The following is a 27,415-nucleotide window of genomic DNA, read 5'->3' on the forward strand; positions in this document are numbered from 1 at the left end:
GCTCTGTCTCCCGCAGCCACCGTCATCCTCAACGAGCTGAACTGGACGCAGGCGCTGGAGGACGTCTTCATCGAGAATCGGAAGGAGGATCCCTCCCTGCTCTGGCAGGTGTTCGGCAGTGCCACCGGCGTCACCCGCTACTACCCCGGTGCGTTTCGGGGGGCGGCGGGGGGCAGTTGCCGGGGGGTGGGACTGGCCAAGGGCAGCCCGGGCCCTTCTCACCATGAGATGCGGGCGAGCATCCCCCGGCACCGGCCCTGGGGGCTCCTGGCACACGTAACCGGACTGTGCCAAAGCCCGGCTGGTGTGAGCTCCCAGCCGGAGCCTGCCGCCTCCTCGGCCCTGGGCATCCCTCTGCCCGGTCCCCTGCGTCCCCCACCCCGGGACAGCCTCACCTTACTCACCGCCTGCCTTCCCCCCGCAGCCACCCCGTGGAGAGCCCCCAATAAGATCGACCTCTACGACGTGCGCAGGCGGCCCTGGTAAGGGGGTGCCGGGTGGGGAGGGGGTCCCTTCGCGGCCGGGACCAGCCACGTCCCTCTCTTTTTCATTTCGCACGTGGTTGGCATTGGCAAACGGACGCAGTAACACGGGCAGGGGCATCTGAGCTGCGGCTCTCGGCTCCCGCTCTCGGAAGCCATGAGCCGGGAGGGTGGCGAGAGAAACGAGCAGGCGGCGCCAGGCTGTGGTTAAGCGATAGCCGCGAGCAGCCGTTTAGCCGCACACGGAGTGAGGTGGGATTGAATCGCTTCCCCTCAGCCCAGGTAGACCTGCCGGTTTGCCAGCGCTAATTATCATGCTGCCCGTGGGGCTGGGGGAGCTGCGGCCCTGTCCTGCCCGTGGTTGCTGCCTAAAAACTCGGGCATGGAGAGGAAAGTGGATGCGGGTCTCCGGCATGTGCCCAGGGAGCCCCGTATCCCAGGGGAGCAGCCCCTGCCCAGCCCCCTGCCCGCACTGGGAGCCGCCCCCTCTCCTCGTCAGAAAATTAGTGGCCCTGCTACTATGGTTAATTGTCTGTGATTGCTCCACAGTAATTATTAATCGTTCTCCGCCGAGGCGGCCGTGCGGGTTATTGGCGGGGGCGGGATTGGCAGGCCATTTCGGGGGGGCCGCTGGTGCATGTAAGGGCTACCAAGCCCAGCTAGCCCGGCTCCCTGCCCACCAGCCAGGCTAGCCACCCGCTTGCCCACCCAGCCACGGGGTTGCAGCAGCACCCTTCGTGCTGGAGGGGCGGCACGGCCCCGGGGACGCCCCTTTGGGGTCCGCTCCTGCCCTCGCGCCGGGGTCCGGTGCGGCACACGGCCCTCCCCGCTCCGCTGCCGGGTCCGGCAGGGACCACGTTCCTGCCCGCAGCCTCGGCGGGGGCCACCGGCACCGCTCGCCTGCCTTCCCCTCCCTTGATGAATGGCACTATTAACCACAGCCTTCTCCCGCGGAGCCGGGGGTATTCATCTGAGCGGGGCAGCCGGAGATGGATGCGCTGCCACAACCCATTACGGGCGGCATCTTAGTTGGGCTCCGTGCCGCGCCGACAGCCCAGCCCTGGGGAGCGGGGCAGGCACCGAGCCTTCCAGCCCCAGCCGGCTGGCAGGGAGCCTGCGGGCAGCTGCCTGCCCGTCCTGCCCCCCAGCATGAGGAGAGGATTCGGGGGGGCTGCGGCACCCACACCAGGGCGGCCCCACACGCCAGCATCCCTTATCCCACATCCCGCCTGGGTAATCACTTGTAATTAGGGAACATCAGGACCTGGGATTAGCAATCAGAGCCTGCCCCTTCCCCGGTCCTCCCCAGTAATGGTGAGTAATTGATACTAACAACACACTAATTAATTTGCGTCAGGCCTGATCCTGTTCAAGCCAATAATGAGGCTCCCTTGGACTTCAGCCATGGCAGGATCAGGCCCCATGTGGTGGGACAGGAGGCTGGGCTGTGCCTGGCCGTCGCTGGGACTGATGCTTAGCACCGCACCGGCTCTGTCCCACGCAGGACGGCACAGCAGGACGGGGAGCGGGACCGTGTGCTTTGAGGGGCGAGGAAGGGTTCCCTAATTGTTTTCAGGGGGGAGGATTTACGTAGTAGTATTATTTTTCCTCCTCGTGGCTAAAAATAACCTAATCAGCCTGGCCTTTGAAGCTACCAGGGGGGTAAATAGCATCTTAATATGGATGTGTGTGTCAGCATAATCAGCGCGCAGAAAAGGGCCTGCGATGATGGAAGAGTTTAGCATTTAGAGCTCATTAGGCTGATACGGTACCGAGCGGCGGGTCGCTGGCGGTCTGCCGTGCCGCGCCGTGCCGCATCCTCGCCTCCGCTCGCCCGCCGCTGCCTCGTCCCCGCTCCTCGCTCCGGGGTCACCGCAGCCGTGGGTGCACGGGCACTCTTGGCACAGCTCCCCGGCCGCCCGTGCCGTGGCAGAGCTTTGCTCTTGGGCTTCACCCAGCAGGGTCGGGGTCCCCCCCCCCCAAAATGAGTCAACCCCGCTGACCCCCCCTCTGCACCCCACAGGTACATCCAAGGTGCCTCCTCCCCAAAGGACATGGTCATCATCGTGGACGTGTGAGTACATTGCGGGGGGCCGTGGCCAGGCTGAGCCGGGCCGGGACGGTGGCACGGCTCGCCGCGGTGCCGCTGTCCACCGGTGGCCGTGGGGAAGCTGCGTGGGGCGGCGCTGGCGGGGAGCCCTGTGCCCCCTCGCTGCCGAGCCCCCAGCATCCCTCTCTTCTGCCAGGAGCGGCAGCGTGAGCGGCCTCACCCTCAAGCTGATGAAGACCTCGGTCTATGAGATGCTGGACACCCTCTCGGACGATGACTATGTCAACGTGGCCTCGGTGAGTGCTGCGGGGCGGGCGGCAGGGCTGTACCCCTGGGCAGCTCCCAGTTCCCCACTATGGGGGCCCTTTGCCCCCAGACCCACCTGGCCAGGGGCTCTGCAGAGCGAGAAATGCCGATTCTTTTAATTCTTAACCACCCACCTGCCCGTAAGTAAGGAAACGGCTGCTCAGGGCTTGGCTGTACGTGGTGGTGAACGAAAGCTGCCCCAATCATGGGGCATTTGGCAGAGATGCTCCCGGGGCGATCCCAACCAGCCACCTCCTGTCTGTCACCAGCTAGTGACATCATGCCCTCCGCGGCGTTGTCACCAGCCCGTGACCTCACACAGCACGGTGGCCGTGCCACCGCATCTGCGCATCGCTGGGCGCCCAGCCCATGCCGGCCCTCCCCTGTCTGGCCGCAAGCGCGCCGGCACTAATTAACGTGTCTGGCCTGGCTCCGTTAGCTGGATCGCTGCTCCTCTAATGAATGGGCCCTATTGCCAGCAAATGAAGCCGTAAGTGAGAGGCAGCACCTGCTCCCACTGCCAGCATGGTGCGGCGCGGCACGGCACGCCTGCTTGCACAAGCCCGGGGGGTCCTGCAGAAGCGAGGGTGCAGGTGAGCTGGCAGCACCCACTCCTGGCACCCGTGCTGGGTGGCTCAGCGCTGGATTTGGCCCAAGCTAAGCCCCGGTCTCAGCATCGGCCGTCCCTGGGATGTGGGACATGGGATGCTCTGGCTGTCTCTCACCCGTGGGAGCTGAGCGTGGTGGGTGCTTTGTGCGTGCCGGGGCTGCCCCCATCCCCGTTCTGCAACCCACTCCCCTCCCTTTCGCCTCCCAGTTCAATGAGAAGGCGAAGCCGGTGTCGTGCTTCAAGCACCTGGTGCAGGCCAACATCCGGAACAAGAAGGTCTTCAAGGAGGACGTGCAGGGGATGGTGGCCAAGGGCACAACCGACTACAAGGCTGGCTTTGAGTACGCCTTCGACCAGCTGCAGAACGTGAGCTCGGGACTGGGCTGCGGGCTGGGGAGGGCAGAGTGCCCCCGTGGGTGCTGGGGGCCATGGGAGAGCTCCGAGCACCCGGCTGCTGCCCCGTGCCTGGGGCTTCGGCATGCGGAGGGCTCCTTGTCCTCCTTTGCAATGCCGGGGGGGACATCCTACCCGCCGGCATGCCGTAGCTGAGGTTTTGCTGGAGCCGCTGCCCCTCAGGGTTATTAAAAGTTAGCAGGGCTGGGCAGAGGGGGCTGGATCCAGCCAGACACCGTGCCAGAGGCAAAATAAAGATGAATGGTGCTATTAGGTGCCGAGCGGCCATAGCCACATCATTTCCAAGCAGACAGTGTCCCTTCTCCTGCCCATTCACGCCGGCCACCTCACCCAGGAGAAACAGGCCAGGAAACAAGATGGGTCGGGGCCAGCCCTCCTGGCCACATCCAGCCCCGCGCCTGGCACCGCTCGTTCCGGGTCCGGCCTCAGGCGCCGTCTCTCTGCCCCGCAGTCCAACATCACTCGTGCCAACTGCAACAAGATGATCATGATGTTCACGGACGGCGGCGAGGACCGGGTGCAGGACGTGTTTGAGAAGTACAACTGGCCCAATAAGACGGTGAGGGGCTGTGGGTCCATGTGCCGGGCTGGGGCCGCTCGCCGGGGAGGGAGACAGCTGCTCCAGCTCTATTGCCGGCTTCCACCTCATTTGCCTCATCACCATCCTCCTTCCCCGACAGCCTGCTCCTGCACCGAGCCACTGCCCTGGTAACGGGATGGCTGACACACCGGTGCCCTTTATAGCCAGCTCCCACCTTGGTGTGCGGGAGGCGTGGGACCGAGCGGGCTGCCGGGGAGGGGATGGGGCTGGTGGGCTCCCTGAACGCCGGCCCCGAGGGGAGCACACCCCAAGCGTGGGGACAGGGCTGCTGGCGGGCAGGTGAACTGGCAGGAGGGTCCCCATTGCCACCCAGGAACTGGAGACCTGTGGGGTGAGGGCGTTCTGGTCCAAACAGGACCCTCAGAGAGCACAGACCCCTCTGGGTGCAGTGATGGCCCAGCATAAGGACCCCTGGGGTAGGTCACACAGTGATGCTGGGGAACAGGGCTGGCCAGGGCCACGCGAGTAGAGAGGGGCTCCCTTGCTGCCAGCACAGCCAGCATTCGCAGGAGCTGCCTTCTGCCCGCCCGTGCTTGGCCGCGGGCAGCTTGGTCTGCGGGCCGTGGCAGGCAATGCCACAGTGTCCCCGGGGAGGTTGCCATCAGCCGGCAGCGCCGGGCGTGGAAGACCAAGGTGCCCAGCGGATGGTCCTCACCGCCGTGCTTTGCCACAGGTGCGGGTCTTCACCTTCTCCGTCGGGCAGCACAACTACGACGTGACCCCGCTGCAGTGGATGGCCTGCGCCAACAAAGGTGAGCGGGGCTGGCACCTGGCAGGCATGGGAGGCTGCAGGGTGCCGGGCTCACCCCTCGCGTGGGGGCTAGCTCCGGTGCTCTGGTGTGTGCCGCTGCCAGCAAGGTGCTGGCTGCAACCCTGGAGGACCGGACAGCGGGACAGCCAAACTGCCGGACAGGCAGAGAGCCGGCTCTCCAGCTGCCTTTGTTTTTCTTTTCCAAGGTTACTACTTCGAAATCCCCTCCATCGGCGCCATCCGCATCAACACGCAGGTACGGCAGGGTGCCGGCAGGCAGGCAGCGCTGCCCGCCCGGCAGCCGCAGGCAGAGCTGCCCTCCGGGGTGCCCTGCCTGGGGGTGTGCTCAGGCAGCCCCAGCGCCGCTGCAGAGAGCCCAAAGGCCAGCGGCGAGCGTGGCGGTGAGCTGGGGAGCCGAGCCGAGCTCTTAGGCAGGCCTCGTGCTATTGAAATAAGTAATTCCTCTTCTGCAGCTCCCCGTGGACCTGCTGTCTTTTGAGTGACTAATTATGAAACATCAGGCTTTAATCAGCACAGAGCAGAGCTGAGCACAGGCAGGGAGCAAGCGCGAGCCGGGAGCAAGTGCAGGCAGGGCCAACCCCAGCACCAACCTGTTCGGCAGAGCCAGGCTTGTCCGCCCCACACCCCATCCCTCTGCCCCTTTTATTTATCAGATGCACACGAGGTGCCGTGCTGGGCAGGTGACAGGGGTGCCCGAGCAGGGCAGCCCCTCGGGGCAGGGCTGGCATCGTGGCACAGGGGCTGCCCCCCCGCCCAGTAGTCTGCCTTGGCAAGGTGAGCCAGGATAAGGGAAACCTGCCTGGGAGAAGATCCCGAAAGGCTGGCAGTGGCAGCCAGGGAGCCAGCAGCGACCTGGTCGAGGTGTGATGGAGCAAGCCCGGCCGTGGGGATGGCTGGGAGCTGGGGGGGCTGTGGCTGGCGCTGCCTGGGGAGCCCCTGCCCTGCCCGTGCATGGCTGAGGGTGAGCAGCACCTTGTTTGCATCTCGACAGTCCTGTTCGGTTCTCAGCTGGAGCCGTTATCCTCAGGTTTGGTAGCTGCCAAGCCCTGTCCCCGAGCCCAGCCTGCAGCTGGAGGCCGGCACCAAGCACCCTGTTAATAATCTCTGGGACGTGCATGGGGACAGGAGTGTCACTAGGTTGGAGCAGGGAGGCATCTGGCTCCCATGTCATGTCCGTGCTGTGTCCTTGCAGGAGTACCTGGACGTGCTGGGCAGACCCATGGTCCTGGCAGGGAACCGAGCCAAGCAGGTTCAGTGGACCAACGTCTACCAGGATGCCCTGGTAAGGATGCCCAGCCCCAGCGTGCGGGTGGGGACATTGGCCCCGTCTCCCTTGCCAGGTGGGGTAACCCCCCCTCTGCTACCCACCCCTGGCTCCGGGTCCCGGGGCAGGCAAGGGGCTGTGGGACACCATTCTGTGCTTTGTGCAGGGGCTGGGCCTGGTGGTGACGGGCACGCTGCCGGTGTTCAACCTGACGGAGGACAGCAGTGACAGGAAGGTAGGACACTGTGGCTGCCACCACCCTGGCTGCACTGGGACCCGCGGTGTGGGGCCATGGCAGGGTGGGGAGGGTGCCCAGATGCTGGGTGTGTGGCTATGGGGAGGGGGGCACTGGCATCCCTGGGGTGCTGCCTGCTCTGCACCCCCTCCCTGGGGTGAGACTAGGGGTGACTGCCATCCCCAGGACCTGAAACGGCCTTGGCTGGCTCTCCCGGTTCAATGGGGACAGCTGGCAGCTGGAATTCCCTGGGGGGCGGCAGTGTCCCATGGAGGGCTGCTGGGGGGCTGACACATCCCACCCTGTGCCCGTGCGGTGTCCGGATCCGACCCACACGTCCCCGGAGGCAGAAGAGATCCATCCTCCTGTTGCCCCGTCCCCGTGCTGGCGGTGGCGGGTGACAGCCTTGCTCCCACCTGCCTCCTTCCCCGCTCTTCCTTCCAGAACCAGCTCATCCTGGGCGTGATGGGGATCGACGTGGCTCTCAACGACATCAAGAGGCTGACGCCGCGTTACAACGTGCGTGGGGTCCCCTTCCCCTCCATCCCTGCCCTGCGCTGCCCGAGCCCAATGTGGGAGCCTGCTGCAGGGAGCCCTGAGCTGTGTCCCCAGCACCCTGTAGCACCTCCAGCAGTGCTGGCGGTAGCAGGGTGCAGAAGCCGTGATTGCAGGCAGGGACCGGGGCAGGCAGGTGGGTAGGGATCAGAGATGGGTGATGCTCTGGGACCCAGAGCAGAGACGAAACCCTTGCAGGGTCAGCGGGGAATAAGTCTTATCAGCCTCGGGGAAGGGGCAGCGGGCAAAATCCAGAGCCAGGGTGAGAGATGCTGTTGACCTGACAATAGTGATAGATGGATAGAAAAGGCTGAGCCCCGGGGCCGGTGTGGGGCGAGCTCTGCCTGCAGAGGTGAGGGTGATCACACTGGCACAGCACGGCACGCCGCAGAGCCGCCTGGCCGGCCTCATCCCTCCTCCTGTCCTCCTGCAGCTGGGGGCAAACGGTTACGTCTTCGCCATCGACCTGAACGGCTACGTCCTGCTGCACCCCAACCTGCAGCCCCAGGTGAGGAGGGACCCGTTGGGGTGGCAGCAGCGGGGGTTAGCCAGGCCCTGTGGGACCTGCAGCTTCCCAGGGTTGTTAGGAGCTAATTGTGGGAACTGTGATGAATTTGTCTGGACTCAGCGGCGGCTGCGGGAGCCCTGAGCCCTTCCCCAGCTCTCCCTTTCTGCCTGCAGATCATCAATTTCCGTGAGCCGGTGACGCTGGACTTCCTGGATGCTGAGCTGGAGGACGAGAACAAGGAGGAGGTGGGCAGACCCGGGGGCAGCTTTTGGGGTGCAGGTTGCCCCCCCCCCCCCCCCCGGATCTGCAGTTGCAAAGGGCACTCAGCCCCGCCAGCCTGCCCTGGGGAGCACCTTGTCCTACGGGCCCCGGCACAGCCTCCGTGGGGCCGCGGTGGGGACGGGAGCTGGGTCGCTGTCCCCTGGGTGCCAGCATGATGAGGGACCCCCAGGCTGCTCATCCCTCGCCCCTGCACTCCGTGGGTCCCCAGTGCCACCCCACTGGGGTGAGTGCCTGCTGGCCTGTGGCTGGGCTCTGCGGCCCTCAGTTGCCTCCTCCGTGTCCCCCAGATCCGGAGAAGCATGATTGATGGGAATGACGGGCAGAGGTTCATCAAGACCCTCATCAAGTCCCTGGATGAGGTAACACTGCAGGGGAAGGGGGTCACGGCTGAAACGAGGGCCGTGCTGAGCGCCCAGCCCCAGCGGGAGGGAGTGAGGGGCTGTGTCCCGCACCGGGCTCGGAGCCAGGGTCCCGTGTCACCGTGCCGGCAGGGTCCTGGCACCGCGGAGGCCTGACTGGCTCCCTCTGACCCACAGCAATACATCGACGAGGTGTTCAGGACCTACACGTGGGCCCCCATCAAAAGCACCAACTACAGGTGAGCGGCGCTGCCGGCGTACCCGCACTCATCCAGCATCGGCCGGACCCGCACCAGCACAGGGCTGGGGTCTTGTGCCTGCAGCTCGGGAGGTCCCCGAGGCCGTCAGGAATGTCTCCCGTGGGCTGCGGGGTTGCAAATGTGCCATCGCATCATTGCACACAGCCGGCGTTGCTCTAGAGGTCACTCCCAAAAGCGGTGCCCGCCAGTATTTGGCACTACGGAGCTGGGCCACGGTCCGCAGGGCTCGGGACAGGCTGCAGGGCTGGTGTGCAAGGTGCCGGACAAGGGACAGCCCTGCCACCACCTGCCTGCACAGCCAGGGGCTCGCGCAGCTCTCTGCCTGCTCCGGGTTGGGTGACGGAGACGTGCGCCCACCCTGCAACACAGGCAGTGGCCGCAGAGGCCGAGGAGAGCTAAGCTTCCCTCTGCGTTTATCACCCAGTTTGCACCAGTTTGGACCAGCAGATGCGTACAAAAGACCCCACCATCGTCATGTCCATTCATCCTGCGAGGAGCCATGTGGTCCCCCTGCCGCCCAGTGTACCCTCTTCTTCCTCACCACCCAGCTTGGGAGGGGGACTGGCAAGGATCGCAGCCACCTCCCAGCGCTGCCAGGTGTCCCCCGCACAGCCCTGGTCCTCTCCCCCGCGGTGGCACCCCTCCGGAGCCAAGCAGCACTGTGGAGGAGGGGACAAGGACACAGAGTGACTCGGCCGGGGCTGTGGGTTGATCTGTAGGGCGAAAGGTGCTGCCGGGGTCCCTGCGCTCCTGTGGCTCCGCGCTGCGGCAGGGATGTTTCCCGGGGTTCCCTGGGATACCATCAGCACAGGGTGCCACCAGCGCTGAACAGAAAAAAGTCACCACCCTCCTCTTGCCACCCGTGGTTTTTGGGGTGCCGCCACCTCTGCCCTCTATGCTGGTGTGCCACCACCTCTGCCGTGCTTTTTGGGGTGCCGCCACTTCGGCCATGCTTGCTGGGGTGCCCAGTCTGTGCTGCCGGGTGCAGACAGGACTAGCTGGAGGGGTGGCCTGGGGGGCAAGTCCAGGTCCTGGTGGCCCAGGTGTGACATCCGATGAGAGTCGGAAACGTTGCCCACACCTGCCGATGCTCGCTTATCCCGGGCAGCACCTGGCACAAACACCATCACCGAAAGCCAGCGGCTGCTGCAGCCGGCACCCAGGAGCCCAGCTCCCTCTGGCAGCGTGTCCCGTGGATTCAGCAGCCCCGGCACCATCTCCTGCCACCTCCTTTCCCACCCTCATCTGTGTGCCAGACTCCTGGCTGTTGGATCCCTCTCCTTCCTGGCTCACCAGTAGCCGGTGCCTGTGTAATGGTTGTCTTCGGTCTCTCCTCGCCGGAAGGTTTTGTCCCTTCTTTCAAGGGCTGCGTCTCTTCCCGCCTTCCTCCCTTACGAGGATGTCACGTCCCTCTTCACGTGCATCTCCCTTGGTTCCCGGGCGGGTGCATCCTGCCCATCTCAGCCCTGGCTGGACAGGCTTGTCACCTCCTGTGCTTGGGGCTGCCCCTGGGATGGCCCCGGGTGCCACCACGATGGCCCTGGGTGCTCCAGGATGGCCCTGGGTGCCCTGGGCACAAACCCTGGGTGCCACCAGGATGGCCACGTGCAACCCAGGATCACCCGGGGTGCGCTGGGGGCGAAGCTGGCAGCCCTAAGATGCCAGTAGGTGCACTGGGGATGACCCTGGGTGCCACCAGAATGGCCCTGGGTGCTCCAGGATGACCCTGGGGGCTCTGGAGACGACAACCCTGGGTGCTCCCAGGACAGCGCTGGGTGCAGTCCCTGGAGAGAAGGATGCAGCGGGCTGTGCAAGAGGCCAGCGGGGCTGCTGCCTGCCATCGGCCGGGGCCGGGTGCTGCCGGGGGGGTGCCAGGCGGGGGCTGGGGGCCGGCCGAGGGCTCTGGGTGGGTGTAAAGCCTTACACCGCCTGTCTGCTCTCCCCCTCTGCAGCCTGGGGCTGGTTCTGCCTCCTTACAGCACCTACTACATCCAGGCCAACCTCAGCGACCAGATCCTACAAGTGAAGTGTAAGTAGCCCCCGGCTTTCCCCGCCACCCTCTCGCACTCCCGCTCGCCCCCACGCCGGCCCGCGGCTGTTGGGGGGAGAAACACAGAGCAAAAACTTGCGAAAGGAGATAGGGATCGCTGTGAGAGGCAAAAAAAAAAAAAAAAAAGAAAAATGAAAACCGAGAGAGGCGTGAGTAGAGGTGAACGCACAGAGGGAAAGCGAGCTGCCTGCCTGGGGTGCCCCGGGGTGCCAGGGTTTGGTCCTTACGCTTCGCACCCAAAACCCGAGCCCCAGGCTGCAGGCAGGCGCTGCCCGGCGCAGGCAGGGGCGGCACTGCTGCCTGTTTGCCTCCTGGGGACGAGGGATGATGCTGTAGCAGCCAGTTAATTTGCGAGCCTGGGAAAGTTTGCATGGATCTCTTTAATTTCCTTTGGTTTATTACGATTCTTTGGTTTCGGTTTAAGCCATTTATTCTTTTTATGAGTTCGGTTTCGGTTGGTTTCGATTTTCGTTTGGAATTAATCTGTGTACGTGTGTGTTAGCCTGGCCCCCCCCTTTCTCTCTCTTTCTCTCTCCCCTGACCCCCGAGCCTTTTTCCCACCACAGGTCCACGCTGCTCCCGGGGACCCCTCTCCCCCGTGAGAGAACCGGACCCTTCCCCTCTCCCCTCCAGTTCCCCCCGTTTCTCCCCCTCGGCCGCCCCGGCGGCTCGACCCCAGCCCCGCTCCGGATCCGGCCCCTGCCGCCCCCTCCATCCATCGGCAGGAGCCCCACGTCCCCGCGGGGACGAGGCCAGGCTGTCCCTGTCCCCGGGAGGGGGGATCCCCCCATCCCCCCCGGCTCTGCCCGCCGTGCCGTGCATGCCCCCTAACTCAGTGAGGACATTTCGATATCAAGACTGTTGCAACTGTTTGCTACTGACTCTCATTTTCCTTTGGAGTATTGAATATATATATATATATATTTCTCTAGTTATATCTTTGCATTTTTTTTTTTTATTCTTATTTCACCGTGGCCTTTTCTTTTCCTTTTGTTACTGGGTTTTTCTTTTTTTTCTTTTTTTCATGTCGTTTTTTGCAAGAGGTTTCCTTTTGGTATGATTATGATACACAATATTTTTATTCAAACGGCGATTGAATAAAATATTGTTTGTGCCCCCCTTCCCCCTTTCCACCCAACCCCCTTTTTTTTTGTTTGTTGTTTTTTTGTTTGTTGTTTTTCTTGCTTTCTCTCTATGGTGGATTCACACAGTACCAAACATCAAAATGAAGGGCAAGTATTTTCAGTCTCAGACCACTCACCTTCACCACCCCGTCCCCTGCCCCGTGTCCAGTCCCCCCCCCAGCCCCCCTGCTTGCCCATCTCCCTGCCCGTTTGCCACGCCGAACCTGCAAACCGCCACCGACTCGCCCTTCCTCCCTCCTCCTCCTCCTCCTCCTCCTCTCCTCCAGTTCCCCCTTTATTTGAAAGCAACATGTCTTGTTCTGTCCATGAGAGCTTTGTCACGACGATCCCCCACTCCCTCCCCGTGCATCGCTCCCAAACCCGGTTCGATATCGTTCAAGAGCTGATCTCGTATGAAACTCTGCCGTTTTCAATCCACGAGGTTTTTTTGTAGCTAGTTTGATACCCCGCTCTTCCTCCTCCCCCCCCCGTTCTTGCTCCTCTCCCCCCCGCTCGCCTCCTCCGGCTCCTTCTCCCCCCGTCCCGGCTCCTCTGCTTCCTCCTCCCCAAGACAACTCAACCTGAAAGGGATAGGGCTGTGCAGGGAGCGGGGGGCTGCGGGGTGGGCACCCAAAGGTGACGGGGACGGAGGGCGGGCGGGGGACCCAGTCCTCTGCCGCGGTCGCCCTCTGGGACAGGCTTTTTTGGGGAAGCCCCCCCCGCCCCAAGCAGAAACCCTCGGTGGAGGTGGGGATGGGACCACCCCGGGGTGATGCCAGCCCGCTGCGTAGGGGACAGCGGGCCTGGCCCCACAGGGACGTGGGGTGGCTGAGCCCCGGGGTGCCGCGCTGCCTGCCCCCACGGCCGCTCCGTGGCCGTCCCCGCTGCCCCGGGGGCCCGGCGTGGCACGAAGCCCCCGGCAGCCGCGGCGTCCCGGTGCCATCCGTGCTCTCCGGGAGCAGCCGAGTTTGAGCCCAAAGTCCCACCGAGGCGGGCGGGGGATGCCGGGGCCGGTACCCCCCAACCCTGCAGCGGAGCGGGACGTCGCCCGTGCGACCCGGGGCAGGATTTGGCCCGCGTCCCAGCGATGCCTGGCCGTTCGCCGGAGCAGGAGGGGCCCCGCGGACCCCCGGCTCCCGCGCGGCCCCACGGTGGGCCGGGGGATGCCCTGGCACGCGCGGTCCCCGGGGGACCCGCCGCCACGCTCCCTCCCGCACGTACCCCGCACGGGGCGCCCGCCGGCTGCCTGCCCGGCAGCACCCGCTCCCCGACACGGGCAGGGGGATGGCTGCGGGGGGCACGGCAGCGCAGGGGAGGACGGGGTGGGGGGACACGGGGCCAGCGGGGAGGTGGAAGTGTCACCCTCAGCCCTGTTCTATCAGCTTTGAGTTGCCTCCTCCCAGCGCCCCTGCAATGGCAATGCTGATGGACCAAGTACGAGTGTTTTGTACTCCTCTTCCTCTTCCTCCTCCTCCTCCTCTTCCTCTCATCGGCTTGTACCCAGCCCCTGCCTACAGCCCTCGGAGAGCAACAGTCCAACCTCTGGCTGTGCCGTGCAATGCACCGGGGGCCGGCGGGAGGGCGAGAGGGTGGCGGTGCCCGCCGTGGGGGGGGGGGGGGCAGCGGCCCCGGAATGTCCCGTAGCACCCCTCCACGCACCCTCTAACCCGGCTCGCCCCCGCGAGCTGAACCCCGCGTCCGCCGCCTCTCTGCCAGGGGGGTCCCCGAGAGGCACCCCAAACCCTGCTGGGCTGCGCCCCCCCCCCCCCTTAAAGCAGAGCGAGGCGCCAGGCTGGCAGGCGAGCGTGGGCCCCCATCCCCGTTGGGGTCCCACTGCCCCAGGGAGGGAGGGGGGCCGGCGGCAGAGCCCGGCAGCACGTTGCATGGCGCTTTGCTGGGCAGGGAGCCTCTGGTTGGACTGTCCTCGGCAAGGTTCCCCGTTTGGCCATGTCGATGCCTGAAAACTCGTTTTTTTTGGTTTTGTTTTTTTTTTTCCTCCCGACAACCAAGTGTTTTGGTGATCCTCCTCCTCCGGCCAGGAGCGCAGCATGCGGTTCCCTGCCCTCGCCCACCGACCCCCCCACCCCACCCCGAGAGAGAGACGCGTCCACGCCCTCCCAAACATGCATATATATACATGTGCGCGCATATATATATGTGTGTGTGTCTCTGTGTGTCCCTGCGTACACACCACCGGCCGCGCGTACGCAACCGCCCGCCTTCAGCCCGCGACCGAGCAAATTCGAGCCGAGATGGGCAAACCTCTCCCGATTTGGCTATAACTTTCCTTCCCGTGCGGTGCCAGCGACAGCAGAACGGCCTTTTCCTTCCTCTCTTGTTACCAAGAGCAGCAAATGCTTTTTTTTTTTGTTGTTGTTGTTCCCTCCCCTCTCTCTCTGTCCGTCTCTCTCCCTCCTGGCCCCCGGCGTCCCCGTCCCCCCTCCCCGCCGGATAACCTTCCCTTTCTGTTGCAGATTTTGAATACCTGCTGCCCAACAGCTTTGAGTCGGAGGGACATGTGTTCATTGCTCCCAGGTAGCTTTGCGTGTGCGCTTGCCGAGGTGTGCATCCGCCCCGGCCCCGCTGCCGACCCCCCCCAACCATCGCCCCCCATCCTCGCCTCATCGTGCCTTGTCGTCCCCGTCCCCGTCCCCGTCCCCTGTCGCTGTGTGTGTCGTGTGCCCGCTCGGCCAAGGGGGGCTGCCGCCGGGACCCCGGCCCCGCTCCGCCACCCGGTTGCATCCAGCACGGTATATATGCACCCGGTATGGCCCGACCTCTGCGCGTGCATATATAGGTATAGTTTCTGAAAATCCCCCCCACCGAGCAAGGGGCCGGCGGTGGCATCATACAGTTGTGCTGGCTGCGGGGGGGTAGGGAGAAGGAAGGGTAGGTTTCAGCTCAAATTCGGGATGCCCAGGGGGTCTGGGGAGGCCGCCAGCCGCAGGCTGCCAACAGGGACGTGAGGACAGTGGAGTGGCCCCCGGACAGACAGACATGTCCCCTCCCCTGGGCCGTGCCACGCAGTCTTGTCACCTAGCGGGGATGAAGGGCCATCCCTCGGCGGGCTGTTCGGGGAGCCCCATGGCTCTGCCGGCACGCTGCCGTACCCACCGCTGCAGTGCAACCTCTGACCAGCCCTAATTAACATTACCAGCTAATCACCTATGTACTTACACATCGTTATAACAGCTAAATGCCCCATTAGATGTTTTATCGTTGCAGTTCTTGGGGACTGCAGCAGGTCGAGGCCACAGCGCAGCTGCCTGTGCTGCCTGCGGGTACCCCCTACCCTCCCTGCCCACAGCAGCCGTCGCTCGCTTACACTAATTCTGGGTAAACCAGCCCAAAACGTACAGTTATTGTGCAGCCACGGCTTTTCGGGTGGGACTTGGTCCCCAGGCGATGCACGGGGCAGTGGGGGTGAGGTCTGGGAAACATGGGAACCAAAGCGGAGCGTTAATGAGAAACAGAAAAACCTTGTTACTAAAAAAATTGTCCCATAAACGTGCTAAGGGAATAGATACGGAGGTGATGTCTGAGCCCGAGGCCCAAGGAGTGGGTCTGCCCCCCGACTGCCCCCTCGGGCTGCGGTGATGGGGTCAGCATCCAGCATGGGTCTCTGCGGCTGGCGTAGCCGGAGAGAAAAGCAGGCTGTGAAAATGGGGGCGAGCCCTTCAGTGCCCCCCAAAGCGGCTCTGGGAGCAGCCTCCCTGCGACGGGTGCCGGCTCGGCACGAGCGGGCGGCAGGGAGGTGCTACGTGCCGGAGGGGTGCCCGGCACCCAGGGCGACTGTATGATCTGCCGTCGGCGCTGCTGTGCCCACGGGCCACTGGAAATTTTCAGAAACCGTATATCCCCCGTCCCCCGTGGGTGTGTGAGTACCTGTATCTGTGCGTGTCGGTGTAGATATTTAGGTGGCTGCTCCCTCAGAGCAGGGGGGGGGGGGGGGGGCCAGGCTGGGCTGGCCGGGGTGCCCCAGCTTTTTTCGGCTGCCCCGTGGACATGCTCCCTGCCACCCTCTGCTCCGGCGTTTGTCCTCTTGACAAGTTTTTGGCAGAGTCAGGAGCTTGGCGGAGGAGACGTGAGCAAGGGGAGCCCTCAGCCCCCCGGCGCTGCCTGCAGCCGCACCGCTGAGGCTGGGAGGCTCTCGGCACCCCGGGGTGGCACCAACCCGTGCCGTACGGTTAGAGCCTCGCGGTGACCGACAGGCTTACGGCCGTCCCCGGCGTCGGCGGGGCTGGGGCTCCGCGCTCGGGGTGGTCCCAGACCGGAGCGGGGACGCGGCCACCCCCCGCGGTGCCCGTCCCAGGAGGGGCTCGGGGCCAGCGATGCCGGCGGGCGAGCGCCCGTCTCCGCCGGCTCGGCCTCACCCAGCACCTAACTATCTACGCGAAGGGTACAGGTACGGCCGCGGGGACGCTGGAGGCAAACCCCCGCTTGCACCCGCAGCAGAGCTCCTGCTCCCCGGGGTGCCGCAGGGGCAGGGCAGGGGGGGGCACGGCGGCACCCGCCTGGCCCCGCAGGTAAGTACGGTGGCAGAGGCACCCAGTCCCACTAGTAGCCCCACCGGTACGGGGAGAGACGGGCTCAGGGTTGTACCACTCTGGGCAAACTGGGATCCGTCAAACCTGGCCCTGGCAGAGGTGACGGCACCTCGGTGCCCGTGGCGGCGACGGACCCGGTGGCCGGCGTGACGGCCAAGCCGGCGGTGCTGCAGGCAGCGGAGGGCTGGGTGCCGGGCAGTCTGCAGAGATGCCCGCAGCCGGCTGCCTCGGCAGGGTGACACTCACGAGAGCGGTGGCACGTCACCACCGTCGTGTCCCCCGGCAAGCCGGGGTGCTGGCAGCACGGCCAGCGCCCGCCCCGCCGTCCCCGGGGGAGAACTGACCTTGCCTTTTCCATCCTCGCGAACGACAAACCTTGTCCCCCAAACCCCAGAGAGTATTGCAAAGACCTCGACTTGTCGGATAACAACACCGAGTTCCTGGAAAACTTTATTGCCCTCATGGAAAAGGTGACCCCAGACTCCAAGCAGTGTGAGTAGCTGGGGGGGGCTGGCGGGGGGGCCGGCGGGGAGGTCTGGGGGTACGGGGGAGATGGGGCGGGGGGTGAAGTGTGCCGGGGTTGGGTTCCTGGGAGCCGCTGCAGAGTGGGTGCCAGGGCAGGGCAGGGGGGCGCAGGGGGCCCCCACGGGGCCAGCCCTCACCTCCTCCTCCTCCTCCTCCTCTCCATCTTCCTCCCAAGGTGACAATTTCCTCCTGCACAACCTGATCCTGGACACGGGCATCACGCAGCAGCTGGTGGAGCGGGTCTGGAAGGACCAGGACCTCAACACGTAGGTGGAGGCAAGGTGGCCCAGGACGGGCAGCGCTGGCTGGGGACGGAGGGGGATTGGGATGGGCTGTGGGGACGGGGCCAGGGGCAGAGCAAAACCCCAGTGATGCCCAGCGTGCCCAGCCTCTCTCCTTGCAGGTACAGCCTCTTGGCCGTCTTCGCAGCCACCGATGGGGGCATCACCCGCGTCTTCCCTAACAAGTGAGTGTCTGGCGGGTGCATGTGTGCCTGGCCCCACGCGGTGACACGTCTGCTCCTGTGGGGCCATCTCAAGTGGGACTGGAGCCGAGTGACAGTCATGGCCGTGGCTGCTCCCCGCCAGGGCTGCAGACGACTGGGAGGAGGAACCGGAGCCCTTCAACGCCAGCTTCTACCGGAGGAGCCTGGACAACAAGGGCTACATCTTCAAGCCGCCCTACCGGGACGGTGGGTGCCAGCTTGGGGTGACGGGGGGGTGGCATGGGCTGCCGCTGGCCCCACATGTCCCCTGATGCCACCCCCTGCCCTCTGCAGCCGGCTACCGGGGGCTGGACCTGGAGAACAACACCATCGGGATCCTGGTGAGCACCGCCGTGGAGCTCAGCATCGGGGGCAAGACGCTGAAGCCAGCAGGTAGGCAGGGGGCTGGGTGCCCCGCCGCCAGGCTGGGGGGGTCCCCATCATCCCCCCCCCCGTGCCGGGGCTCACCCCATCTCCCCGCTGCCCCAGTGGTGGGGGTGAAGCTGGACCTGGAAGCCTGGGCTGAGAAGTTCAAAGTGCTGGCGAGCAACCGGACGGACCGCGACCAGCTGGGTGCCCGCCGGGTACGTCCCCCGAGGCTCCTGCGGCTCTGGCACGGCGTGGGGACGGGGACGGGGACGGGGAGGGAGCTCCGCTTGCCGGGGACGTGACTGGGGCACTGCCGGGACATGGTGCCTGTGGCCCCGTTGGGCTTGTGCCTCCCACGCAGCCGTGCCCGTCACCCTGTTCGGGGAGCCTGTCCCCCGAACCCCTGACCCCCTGGCATGTCCCCTCCTGGCCAGGAGGACAGCTCTGGCAGGGAGGATGGTCCTGCTAACCTGTCCCTCTGCCCCGGTTTCGGTTGACAGTGCGACCCCTCGACCAGCTGCGAGATGGACTGTGAGGCCAACAACAAGGTGGGTGGTGGGCAGGGGTGGGGGCAGCGGGGGACAGCAGGCAGGGGGAGCAGGGGGCAGCTGGGAGGGCTCCTCGTCCCCTGCCTGCCCTGCCTGTGCTGTCCGGGTGAGCGCACCCCCCCCCGTCCCCCAGCCGCTCCCGTTGCTCAGCCAGCCCCTGACCCCGCTCACAGGGACGAAGCCCTGGGGTTGCCCCCTGGACTCTGGACCCCCCCCCCGGGGGGCTGTTAAACCCCCCCAGGGTGGGGGGTCGTTCCTGCTCCCTGTGCCCAGCGCTGGTGCTCCCGGCACCGAGATGCTCCTGAGCGGCCCCCAGGCTTGGGGACGCCGGGCTGGCCCCCCCCGCCCCGACTGCCCATCAACCCCCCCCCCGCCGCCCTGCCTGTCCTGCCTTGCCCTGGGCATGGCCAGGGGGTGGGTGACGCTGCTGTCCTTCCCCAGGACCTCATCTGCGTCCTCATCGATGACGGGGGCTTCCTGGTGCTTTCCAACCAGGAGGACCACTGGTACCAGGTGAGCGTTGCCCGTGTTGCGGCTCTCCTGGGCGCGGGATGCCAGCGGAGAGCTGAGACCTGTGAGCTCGTGTCGCGGGTGGCATGGCACAGCCCCGCTTGAGTCCCCGCCGGGGCAGACACGGGGTGAGGTGGTGTTTGGGTGCAGACTCGGTGTCCCCATCCCAGGTGGGCAAGTTCTTCAGCGAGGTGGACGCCAACCTGATGTCCGCCCTCTACAACAACTCCTTCTACACCCGCAAGGAGTCCTACGACTTCCAGTCCGTCTGCGCCCCCGAAGCCCAGAGCAACACGGGCGCTGCGCCCCGCGGCGTCTTCGTGGTGAGCGCCTGCGGGGACGGCGGCCCCCCAGGCGGACCGGGAGCTCGGGGACCCGCGGGGTGTCCCCCGCACAGGGACCCGCTGGCTCACCGCCCCCTCTTTGCCCACAGCCCACCGTGGCCGATCTCCTGAACCTTGCCTGGTGGACCTCAGCTGCAGCCTGGTGAGTCCTGCCGCGTCCCCTCCCCAGGCCCGTTTCCATCGGGGGGGGGGGGGGTGACGCCGGCGCGTCCCCGGGGCTGGGACAGCTGACGTGGCCGTGGTCTCCTTCCCCAGGTCCCTCTTCCAGCAGTTCCTGTACGGCCTCACCTACAGCAGCTGGTTCCAGACGGGTGAGTCCCCGGGGAGCCCCGGGCTGGGGGCGGGCAGGGGACGTGGCGGGGGCACGGGGCGGGGGGGGTCCGTGGCCCCTGGCCCACGGCGCTGTGCCGGCGCAGAGGAGGTGGCGGGGGACAGCATGGAAGCCAGGGAGACGAGCTGCATCATGAAACAGACGCAGTACTACTTCAGCACCGTCAATGCCACCTACAACGCCATCATCGACTGCGGCAACTGCTCCAGGTGGGTCCGTCCCCACCGTCCCACCAGCCGGGCAGGGTTGGGGGCACCCTCCTAGGCTGCCTTTGCCAGGACCCCCGTGCGGCTGCCTGCACGGGGGCGATGGGAGATGCCGTGCAGCGCTCAGGGGGGCTGTGGTACCCCGACAGGGGGGACAGGGAGCAGCGGTAGTGTCCCCGTGGGCCGTGGGGTGATGGTGACATCCCCACGGCTCCTCCAGGTGGGAGGATGGTGGTAGTGGTAGTAGGTGGTAGTGTCCCCGTGGGCCGTGGGGATGGTGACATCCCACCCTCCAGGTGGGACCGAGCCCTGCAAGCCCATCGGTGCCAGTTCCCTGGACAGCCCCTCAGCACGGGGACGGGGTTGGAGATGGGGATGGGGATGGGGATGAGGATGGGGATAGATGGAGATGAGATGGGGATGGAGATGGAGATGGAGATGGGGATCAGGATGGGGATGGGGATAGATGGAGATGAGATGGGGATGGAGATGGAGATGGGGATCAGGATGGGGATGGGGATGGGGATAGATGGAGATGGAGATGGGGATGGAGATGGAGATGGGGATGGAGATGGGGATGGGGATGGGGATGGGGACACCCCACCTGCTCAGCCTCCTCAGAGCCACCCACCAGTGGGGCTGGAACCAGGGGCCAGGGGGGATTTGGGGCACAGGGTAACCGGGGTCCCCGCTGCCGTCACGCCCCCAGGCTCTTCCACGCGCAGAGGCTGGCCAACACCAACCTGCTCTTCGTGGTGGCCGACAAGCCCCTCTGCAGCCAGTGCGAGTCCGTCAAGCTGCTGCAGGCGGAGGTAAGAGGTATCCTTTGCTGGTCCAGCTGCGTCCCCCCCCCCCGGGATGCGGTGGCAGGGGGGTGAGGGGACAGGTGGGGGTTGCGGGGCTGGGTGGGGAGGCTGGGAGCTGCAGGGTCAGGCGGGGGTAGAGGGAGCCAGCCCATAGCCCGAGGGGCTGGGGGTGGCCGTGGGGCACCCCACGTGCCCCCATCGCCCTGTCCCCGGTGGTTTCCTTGACCTGCGAAGCCCCCCCGAGGGACCCCAACCAGTGTGAGCTGGTGGACAGGCCCCGCTACCGGAAAGGCCCCCACATCTGCTTCGACTACAATGCAACAGTACGTGGGGTGCAGGGGGACGCAGGGGGGAGCGGAGCCCCAGGGGAGGGTCCCCAGGGGAGGGATGGGGGCAGCGGGTGCCCCTTGGGGGGGGGGGGGGGGGCAGACCCAGGGGGTGTCCCCAGGGGAGCAGAGCTGTGGGGTGCCCCCCTGGGGGGAATTAGGTCAGTGTGTTCCCCCTGCAGTGGGGAGTGGACCCTGGGGAAGCAGTGCTGTGGGGTACCCCATTGTGGGGGGAGCAGAGCCGTGGGGGGATTCCCGGGGAGCAGTGCCATGGGGGGACCCCCGTGATGGAGGTTTGGAGCCATGGGAGGACTCGGGGGGAGGGGGGGTCAGGAGCCTTGGGGTGCCCCCCTGGGGGGATACGAGCCGTGGGGGGTCCCTAGTGGAGTGGTGCCATGGGGTGCCCTCCTGGGGGGGGGGGGGGGGGGGGGTCGCAGGGGGAGCAGCACCATGGGGTGCCCCCAGGGGAGCAGAGCCATGGGGGGTCCCAGGGCAGAAGGTGCAGCGGGGCTGCAGGGGGGTGCCGGGTGCCCCTGCCAGGGCGGTGGGTGCCTTGGGGGTACAGAGGCACCGCGGAAGGTGCCCCATGGCCCCTCTCCCTTTGCCCCCCCCCCCCAGGAAGATACCTCAGACTGCGGCCGAGGGGCTTCCTTCGCCCCCTCCCTGGGGGTCCTGCTCTCCCTGCAGCTGCTGCTCCTCTACTCCAGCGCCAGCCGGCACCCGCTGCCCCCGGCCGCCTGCCTTTAGCCCCCCCCGGCCGCCCCCGCCAGCTCTCTTTTCTTTCAAGCTCCATCTCCATCCCCCTCCCCGGCCCGGTGGAGCGGGAGCGACGTCCCCTCCGCCGCCTCGGGGACCCCCGCGACGCCACCCCGCGCTCCCCGCCGGCCGCAGCCAAAGAAGAGTCGGGGTGCGGGCAGGGGCTCCCCGGCAGAGCGGGGACCGGGTCGGTGCCCCCCGACGTCGCGCCCTCCCGGCCGCTCGGACTCGGAAAGTGGCGTCGGTGCCCTCCGCCCGCGACCCCCCATCCACCTCGCCTATTTTTTTAGCCTGAAGATTTTAAAGCAGATCTTTCTACATCGAGTTTCCGACATTTTCGCCTGGAGACCGGCGGTGTTTATTGTCAGCAACGAGGACACATGGAAAAAAAAAAAAAAAAAAGGGGGGGGAAAAAGGAAAAAAAAAAAAAAAAAAAAAAAAAGAAAAAAGGACTTGACTTGACTGTGCGGGTCAGTATTATTTGTACCGGCCCCCCGGGCGTGCGGGGCAGACGGCGGCTCCAGCATCCCTGCGGGCTCGGGGCCGGCCGCGGGCAGGGGCAGAGGTGGGGGGCAGCGACCGTCGCCTGCGCCGGGGTGGGATGGAGGCCTGGGCTCAGCCGCTCTCGTGTGTTCTTGGGCACAGATACTGGGGTGAAAAGGAGAGGGGGGGGAAAAAAAAAAAAAAAAAATATGTATTTTGTTTCTTTTCCATTCTGCAGATCACTGTGAAATCCTGCCCGCCCAGCCCCTGCGGCCGCCCTCGCCCCGGCAGCCCTGCCAAAGAAACCGCGCCGGCCCGGGGAGCGGGACGCGGAGCAGGAGGTGCCGCGTGTCCCCAAAAGGGACGTGCCAGGCCCCCCCCCCCCCCCCCCAGCCCCGTGCCCGTTCCTCGGGGCACCGGCGCGGCGGCGAGGGGAGCTGCGCCCCGGGTGCTGCTGAGGTCCCGGTGGGGGGCACCCAGCGTGGCCGGGGGGGGGCGGGAGGTGTCCCTGCAGCGGGGTGCCCCGAGGTGCTGGGGGTCACACCGGGGTGCTCGGGTTGGGGGTGTTTTGGCCCCCCCCCCCCCAGCCAAAACGCTGGGTGCCGAGGTGCCGGGAGAGGTGCCGTGGGGCTGGGGGGGGGGGGAGCCCAGCACAGGGTGCAGGGTGCCCGGCTGTGACACCCCGGGGTGCTGCAGTGCAGGGGGTGCCGTACCCCCCCCCCCACGCCCCCCCCCCCCCCCCCCCCCCACTGCTCCTGGCAGCCCCGGGGACCCTCACCCCCCCGGGGGACCCCGCTCAGAGCCACCCCATCAACCGGGGCCGGGGAAGCCCCCTCGGCACGGCCACCCCGGGGGGGGGGGGGGGGCTGGGGAGGGCGCCGGGCACTAATTAGTGCTGGGGTTAATTAATGGTCATTCTGCTTGTAGCTTTTTCAGTGTGTGTTTGGTTACTGTCTCTGGGAACCGTGTTTGAACAGATGGCTCTGTGTTACCGGGAGTGTGTGTACTTCTGTAGTCTAGTTAGGTGCTCTGCCAGAAAACCACCACTATACATACCTATAAATATATACATATATAGTCTATTTTAAGTTAAAAACCAATGAGACGAAGGGGCGGCGTGGCCCCGGGCCCCCCCGTCCCGCCGGGGTCGCGTCCTGCCCTGTCCCCACCTGAAAGCTTCTCTCTGCTCATTCAAAGGCGTTGGGTTTTTAATTGATTTTCTTTAATTTATTTTTAATTTCTTTGGGTTTTAATTTTTTTTTTTTTTTTTTGTACAGAAGAGTTGGAAAACTTCAAAAAAACCAACAAAAAGACAATTTGTAAGATATCGTGCGTGTGACTCCTTGTAAAATATTTTCAAATGGTTTATTACAGAGACTCAGTTATTAAATAATGTTCATATTTTCACTTCACAGGCGGTGGCTGCGTCATTGCCCGGGTACGTGGGCAGGGCCGGGGGGGCACGGCACGGGGGGGGAGCGGGCAGGATTATCGGGGTGCTCCTGCCAGCCGGGCCGCTGCCTTCACACCTGCCTGCACCGCTGCTGTGAGGCTGGTGGGCAGGGGTGCGGGCAGGGGTGCGGGCAGGGGTGCGGGCAGGGGTGCAGGCAGGGGTGCGGGCAGGGGTGCGGGCAGAGCTGCGGGTTCACAGACACCCACTCGCTGCACAGGAGGGGCTGTGGGGCAGCAGGGGCTCAGCCCCCGCCCCGGGCTCCCCCGTCTCCCTGTGTCCCCTCAGGACTGTCCCCTGTGGCACACCCCCCGCTCCATACCTGTGTCCTCCTCTGTCTTGTCTCCCCAAATCCACGTCTCCCTGTCCTGTGGGCCCCGGGTGCCCGGCCCACCCGTGTCCGTGTCCATGCGTGTGTGTGGGTGTCCCCCTGGGTTTGTGCCCCCCCGTGTCCACATCCCCGTGACTGCCCCCCTCATGCCCCCCATGACTGTGTTCCCCCACCCCTCTCCTACGCCTGTGTGCCCCCCCACGCCCCCCCGTGCCTCCCCCGCGCCCCCCCCCGCCCTACGTGGCCGGCAGCCGCGGCCGGACTACGCGTCCCGACGTGCCTCGCGGCGGGACCCCGGCCCCGCCCCCCGGGGACCGGCCCCGCCCCCTTTCCCCTCCCCTTTTCCCCAGCGCCGCGCATGCGCAGAGCCGCTGTTTGTCCGCGCCCGGCCTGGCCCAGCAGCGGGGCCGAACGCGGCCTGGCCTGCGGCGGCGGCGGCGGCTGGAGGGGCCCGGGCCTGGTCGGGGGCTGAGCGGGGCCCGGCGGGCGGGAGGGCGGGGAGGGAGGGAGGGGGGGGGGCCGAAGATGCGGCGGTACCTGCCGGTGGCCCGGCAGCACTTCCTGGCGGCGCTGGCCGGCACCAGCGTGGTGGTGAAGTCGCTGAGCGCCGCCGTCCTCCTCCTCTACCTGCTCTCCTTCGGCCTGGACACGGCCTACGGCCTGGGGGTGACCCCCGGCTACCTCCTGCCCCCCAACTTCTGGGTCTGGACGCTGCTGACGCACGGGCTGGTGGAGGAGCGGGCCTGGGGCCTGGCGGCCAGCCTGGCCACGCTGGGGGCGGCCGGCCGGCTGCTGGAGCCCCTCTGGGGTGCCCTGGAGCTGCTGGTCTTCTTCACGGTGGTGAACGTCTCGGTGGGGCTCCTGGGGGCCCTCGCCTACTTCCTCACCTACGTGGCCTCCTTCCACCTCGCCTACCTGTTCACCGTCCGCATCCACGGCGGGCTGGGCTTCCTCGGGGGAGTCTTGGTGGCCCTCAAGCAGACGATGGGGGACAGCACCATCCTGAAGGTGCCCCAGGTCAGAATGAAGGCTGTCCCCATGCTCCTGCTCCTTCTCCTGGCTCTGCTGCGGCTCGCCGCCCTCGTCAAGAGCAATGTACTGGCCTCGTACGGCTTCGGGCTCCTCTCCGGCTGGGTCTATCTCCGTTTCTACCAGCGGCACAGTAGAGGTCGCGGAGACATGTCCGACCACTTCGCCTTCGCCACTTTCTTCCCCGAGATCCTGCAGCCCGTGGTGGGTCTGGTGGCCAACCTGGTGCACGGCATCCTGGTGAAGGTGAAGGTCTGCCGCAAGACGGTCAAACGCTACGACGTGGGCGCCCCGTCGTCCATCACCATCAGCCTGCCGGGGACGGACCCCCAGGACGCCGAGAGGAGAAGGTACCGCTTGCCCTGTTCCTGCGGGGATCACGTTTATGGGCGGCGAGGGTCGGGTTTAAAATCCAGACAAGGAGGAGTGGGGAGATTTGCGTGCTGGGTGCTAAGGGGGGGGGGGGGCCTTCTCCAGGGGGGTCTGCTGGGGGTGCCCTCCCTGCCACAGAGGTGGTGAGGACGTTTTGGGGGGGCTAGTGGGACGTTGTCCCGCTCTTACAAATGTGGAGCGGCAGTGGGAGTGCAGGCGAGGAGCAGGGAGATCTTGGGGAAGGGGCAGGCGGGGTTAGGGGGACAGCGGCTGTCTGGGGGGGTGCCGGCCCCCTGCTCGTGGCAGCCCTGCACCCATTCATCCTGGCGCAGGGGAAGGCGGTGAGTCAGCCCCATGCCCCAGCCTTCCCGCACACCCGGCGTTGGCCTTCCCGACTCCCAGCAGAAAAGTTTGGACAAGGCATTGGCGCTCCGCTTTCCCCTGCCCCGTTTTACGCCTTTCTTCCGCCGTTCCCGGAGCAGCCCGCGTACTGTCTGACAGCCTCTGAGCGCACCACGTGGCACGACAACTGCCTGTGGTCTGGGAGCGTGAGTGGGTTTCTGTGGGGCAGTCCCAGGCACTCCGGGTCATCTCTAGCGCTGCTGAATCCACCCTCTCTTGCCGGGAAGAAGCCAGGGATGGGCTTGCACAGCGCCCCGTGGGGCAGAGCTGTTAACCCCCGCCCTGCCCATCGGACCTGGGGTTAACCCGCCCGTCTGCCCTTGTCCCGCAGGCAGCTGGCCCTGAAGGCCCTGAATGAGCGGCTGAAGCGCGTGGAAGACCAGTCGGCCTGGCCTAGCATGGAGGACGACGAGGAGGAGGCGGCGGCGAAGGCCGACAGCCCGCTGCTGCCCGACCCCGGTGCGGCCGGCAAGGGCGCCAGCCAGGAGTCCAACCTCATCACCTTCCAGGATGCCCCATCCCAGCTGTGACCGGCCGACACACCGCCCCCCTTCCCCACCCCGTCTCCGTCGGAGAGCTGCTAACCCCCCTCGTGTCCCCCCCCCACAGCCGGGACACTCGGCGGGGCGCGGGGACTCCTCCCGCGGCAGAGGCAGGGGGGCTACCTCATTCCAATGCTTTGTTGCCGCTCGTGGCCAGCGCCGGGCACCCAGGATGCCATCACTGCAAGGATGGGGGTTCCTCGAGCCGCTCCCCTTGGCGCAGAGCAGGTCGTGGACGTCGGCACCGGCAGCTGTTCTGGGAGGGGGACGTGGGGCTGATCCCTGCCCCGAGGCCACTGCGCTTGCCCACGCGGGAGCAAAGTCAGCAGCGCTTCCTCGCTTCTCCTCTACACTGGGGGTTGCCCAGAGCGCTCAACACTTACTTCCTCCTTTCTGAAGGTAGTTTTGTCCCTAACCGAGAGAACAGGAAGGCTGGCGGGTTTCTTTTCCGAATCCCTTTCCCGTGGGGAGCCTCCTCCCGCCCTGGCAGGAGCTCTCCGTGACCGGTGAGAGGTTTGCCACGCGGGGGGAGAGGCTGCTGGGCAGGAGGGGGCCACCCAGCCCCTCATGGCAGTGGTCCGACACCGCCAGCTCTGGGCTTTGCGCGTGGGGGGGTTCTCTCCTCCTCCCTCTCCCGCCCCTGAAGCCAGCCCTGCAAGGAGCCGGTGCCCTTGGCCGCTCCCTGCCTAATCCGTTTGTCAGATTACACTAGAAGCTGTAATTAATTTTTACGGTGGGGCTCTCGCCGCTTCCTCCGGCAGCAGGTTTTCTTTCCTGCAGGTAGAATACGGGCTCCCCCTTCTCTTTTCCCTCCCTCTGTGTTGATGGGCTTTTTTGTTTTCTGGATGGAGAGGATGCTCCCTGCGACAGCCTCCTCGCAGCTCCTGATCCCCCGGGCAGTCCCTGGCCTGGGACACGGGTCAATGGTGTTGTGATTATTTTTTTAAAGGACCACACGAGAAGGTTTTGTCAACTGGGAAAAACACAGACGTTTCAGTATCAATAAAGAGTTCTTTGAAAGAGTCGCCTCCCGCAGCAGAGGGCAGGGGACCAGGCACAGGGCAGCCCCCGGGGGCTCTTGCACAGGAGCCTGGGGAGGGAGTTTCTTCCCGAGAGCTCCCAGCAGGTTGGGAGAGACCCTTTGCAAGCAGGAGGTGGGAAATCTGCAGGGGGGGGGATGTC

The 27,415-nt window shown here is 65.8% G+C and overlaps 2 protein-coding genes across 4 annotated transcripts in view; both read left to right on the forward strand.

The window, feature by feature from the left end:
* CACNA2D2 (calcium voltage-gated channel auxiliary subunit alpha2delta 2) overlaps window positions 1-23,519 on the forward strand; it is a 227,823-nt gene extending 204,304 nt beyond the window's left edge. For 2 of the 3 annotated variants that reach the window (XM_029996133.2, XM_029996135.2), the window contains 33 exons: window positions 17-148; window positions 425-482; window positions 2,506-2,556; window positions 2,729-2,828; window positions 3,656-3,814; window positions 4,314-4,421; window positions 5,137-5,215; window positions 5,421-5,470; window positions 6,428-6,517; window positions 6,666-6,734; window positions 7,179-7,253; window positions 7,723-7,797; window positions 7,971-8,042; window positions 8,367-8,438; window positions 8,616-8,677; window positions 10,651-10,727; window positions 11,960-11,980; window positions 14,347-14,407; window positions 16,814-16,911; window positions 17,120-17,210; window positions 17,348-17,410; window positions 17,532-17,635; window positions 17,723-17,821; window positions 17,918-18,012; window positions 18,298-18,345; window positions 18,787-18,858; window positions 19,026-19,178; window positions 19,289-19,341; window positions 19,455-19,510; window positions 19,616-19,739; window positions 20,446-20,555; window positions 20,777-20,865; window positions 21,487-23,519. In XM_029996133.2, the coding sequence (XP_029851993.1) occupies window positions 17-148; window positions 425-482; window positions 2,506-2,556; window positions 2,729-2,828; window positions 3,656-3,814; window positions 4,314-4,421; window positions 5,137-5,215; window positions 5,421-5,470; window positions 6,428-6,517; window positions 6,666-6,734; window positions 7,179-7,253; window positions 7,723-7,797; window positions 7,971-8,042; window positions 8,367-8,438; window positions 8,616-8,677; window positions 10,651-10,727; window positions 11,960-11,980; window positions 14,347-14,407; window positions 16,814-16,911; window positions 17,120-17,210; window positions 17,348-17,410; window positions 17,532-17,635; window positions 17,723-17,821; window positions 17,918-18,012; window positions 18,298-18,345; window positions 18,787-18,858; window positions 19,026-19,178; window positions 19,289-19,341; window positions 19,455-19,510; window positions 19,616-19,739; window positions 20,446-20,555; window positions 20,777-20,865; window positions 21,487-21,615 (2,795 nt within the window). In that variant the 3' untranslated portion in view covers window positions 21,616-23,519. The remainder of the gene's footprint in view (window positions 1-16; window positions 149-424; window positions 483-2,505; window positions 2,557-2,728; window positions 2,829-3,655; window positions 3,815-4,313; window positions 4,422-5,136; window positions 5,216-5,420; window positions 5,471-6,427; window positions 6,518-6,665; window positions 6,735-7,178; window positions 7,254-7,722; window positions 7,798-7,970; window positions 8,043-8,366; window positions 8,439-8,615; window positions 8,678-10,650; window positions 10,728-11,959; window positions 11,981-14,346; window positions 14,408-16,813; window positions 16,912-17,119; window positions 17,211-17,347; window positions 17,411-17,531; window positions 17,636-17,722; window positions 17,822-17,917; window positions 18,013-18,297; window positions 18,346-18,786; window positions 18,859-19,025; window positions 19,179-19,288; window positions 19,342-19,454; window positions 19,511-19,615; window positions 19,740-20,445; window positions 20,556-20,776; window positions 20,866-21,486) is intronic. The other variant, XM_029996134.2, reaches the window with a different exon arrangement.
* Window positions 23,520-24,264: 745 nt separating this feature from the next.
* On the forward strand, window positions 24,265-27,253 carry TMEM115 (transmembrane protein 115). The gene is made up of 2 exons (XM_029996211.1): window positions 24,265-25,267; window positions 26,023-27,253. Exons 1-2 carry the CDS (start codon window positions 24,414-24,416, stop codon window positions 26,219-26,221), a joined length of 1,053 nt encoding a protein of 350 aa, XP_029852071.1. The 5' UTR covers window positions 24,265-24,413; the 3' UTR covers window positions 26,222-27,253.
* The last annotated feature ends 162 nt before the right edge of the window (window positions 27,254-27,415 follow it).

This window comes from Aquila chrysaetos, chromosome 20 (genome assembly GCF_900496995.4).
Source record: "Aquila chrysaetos chrysaetos chromosome 20, bAquChr1.4, whole genome shotgun sequence".
Taxonomy (NCBI): Eukaryota; Metazoa; Chordata; class Aves; order Accipitriformes; family Accipitridae; genus Aquila; species Aquila chrysaetos.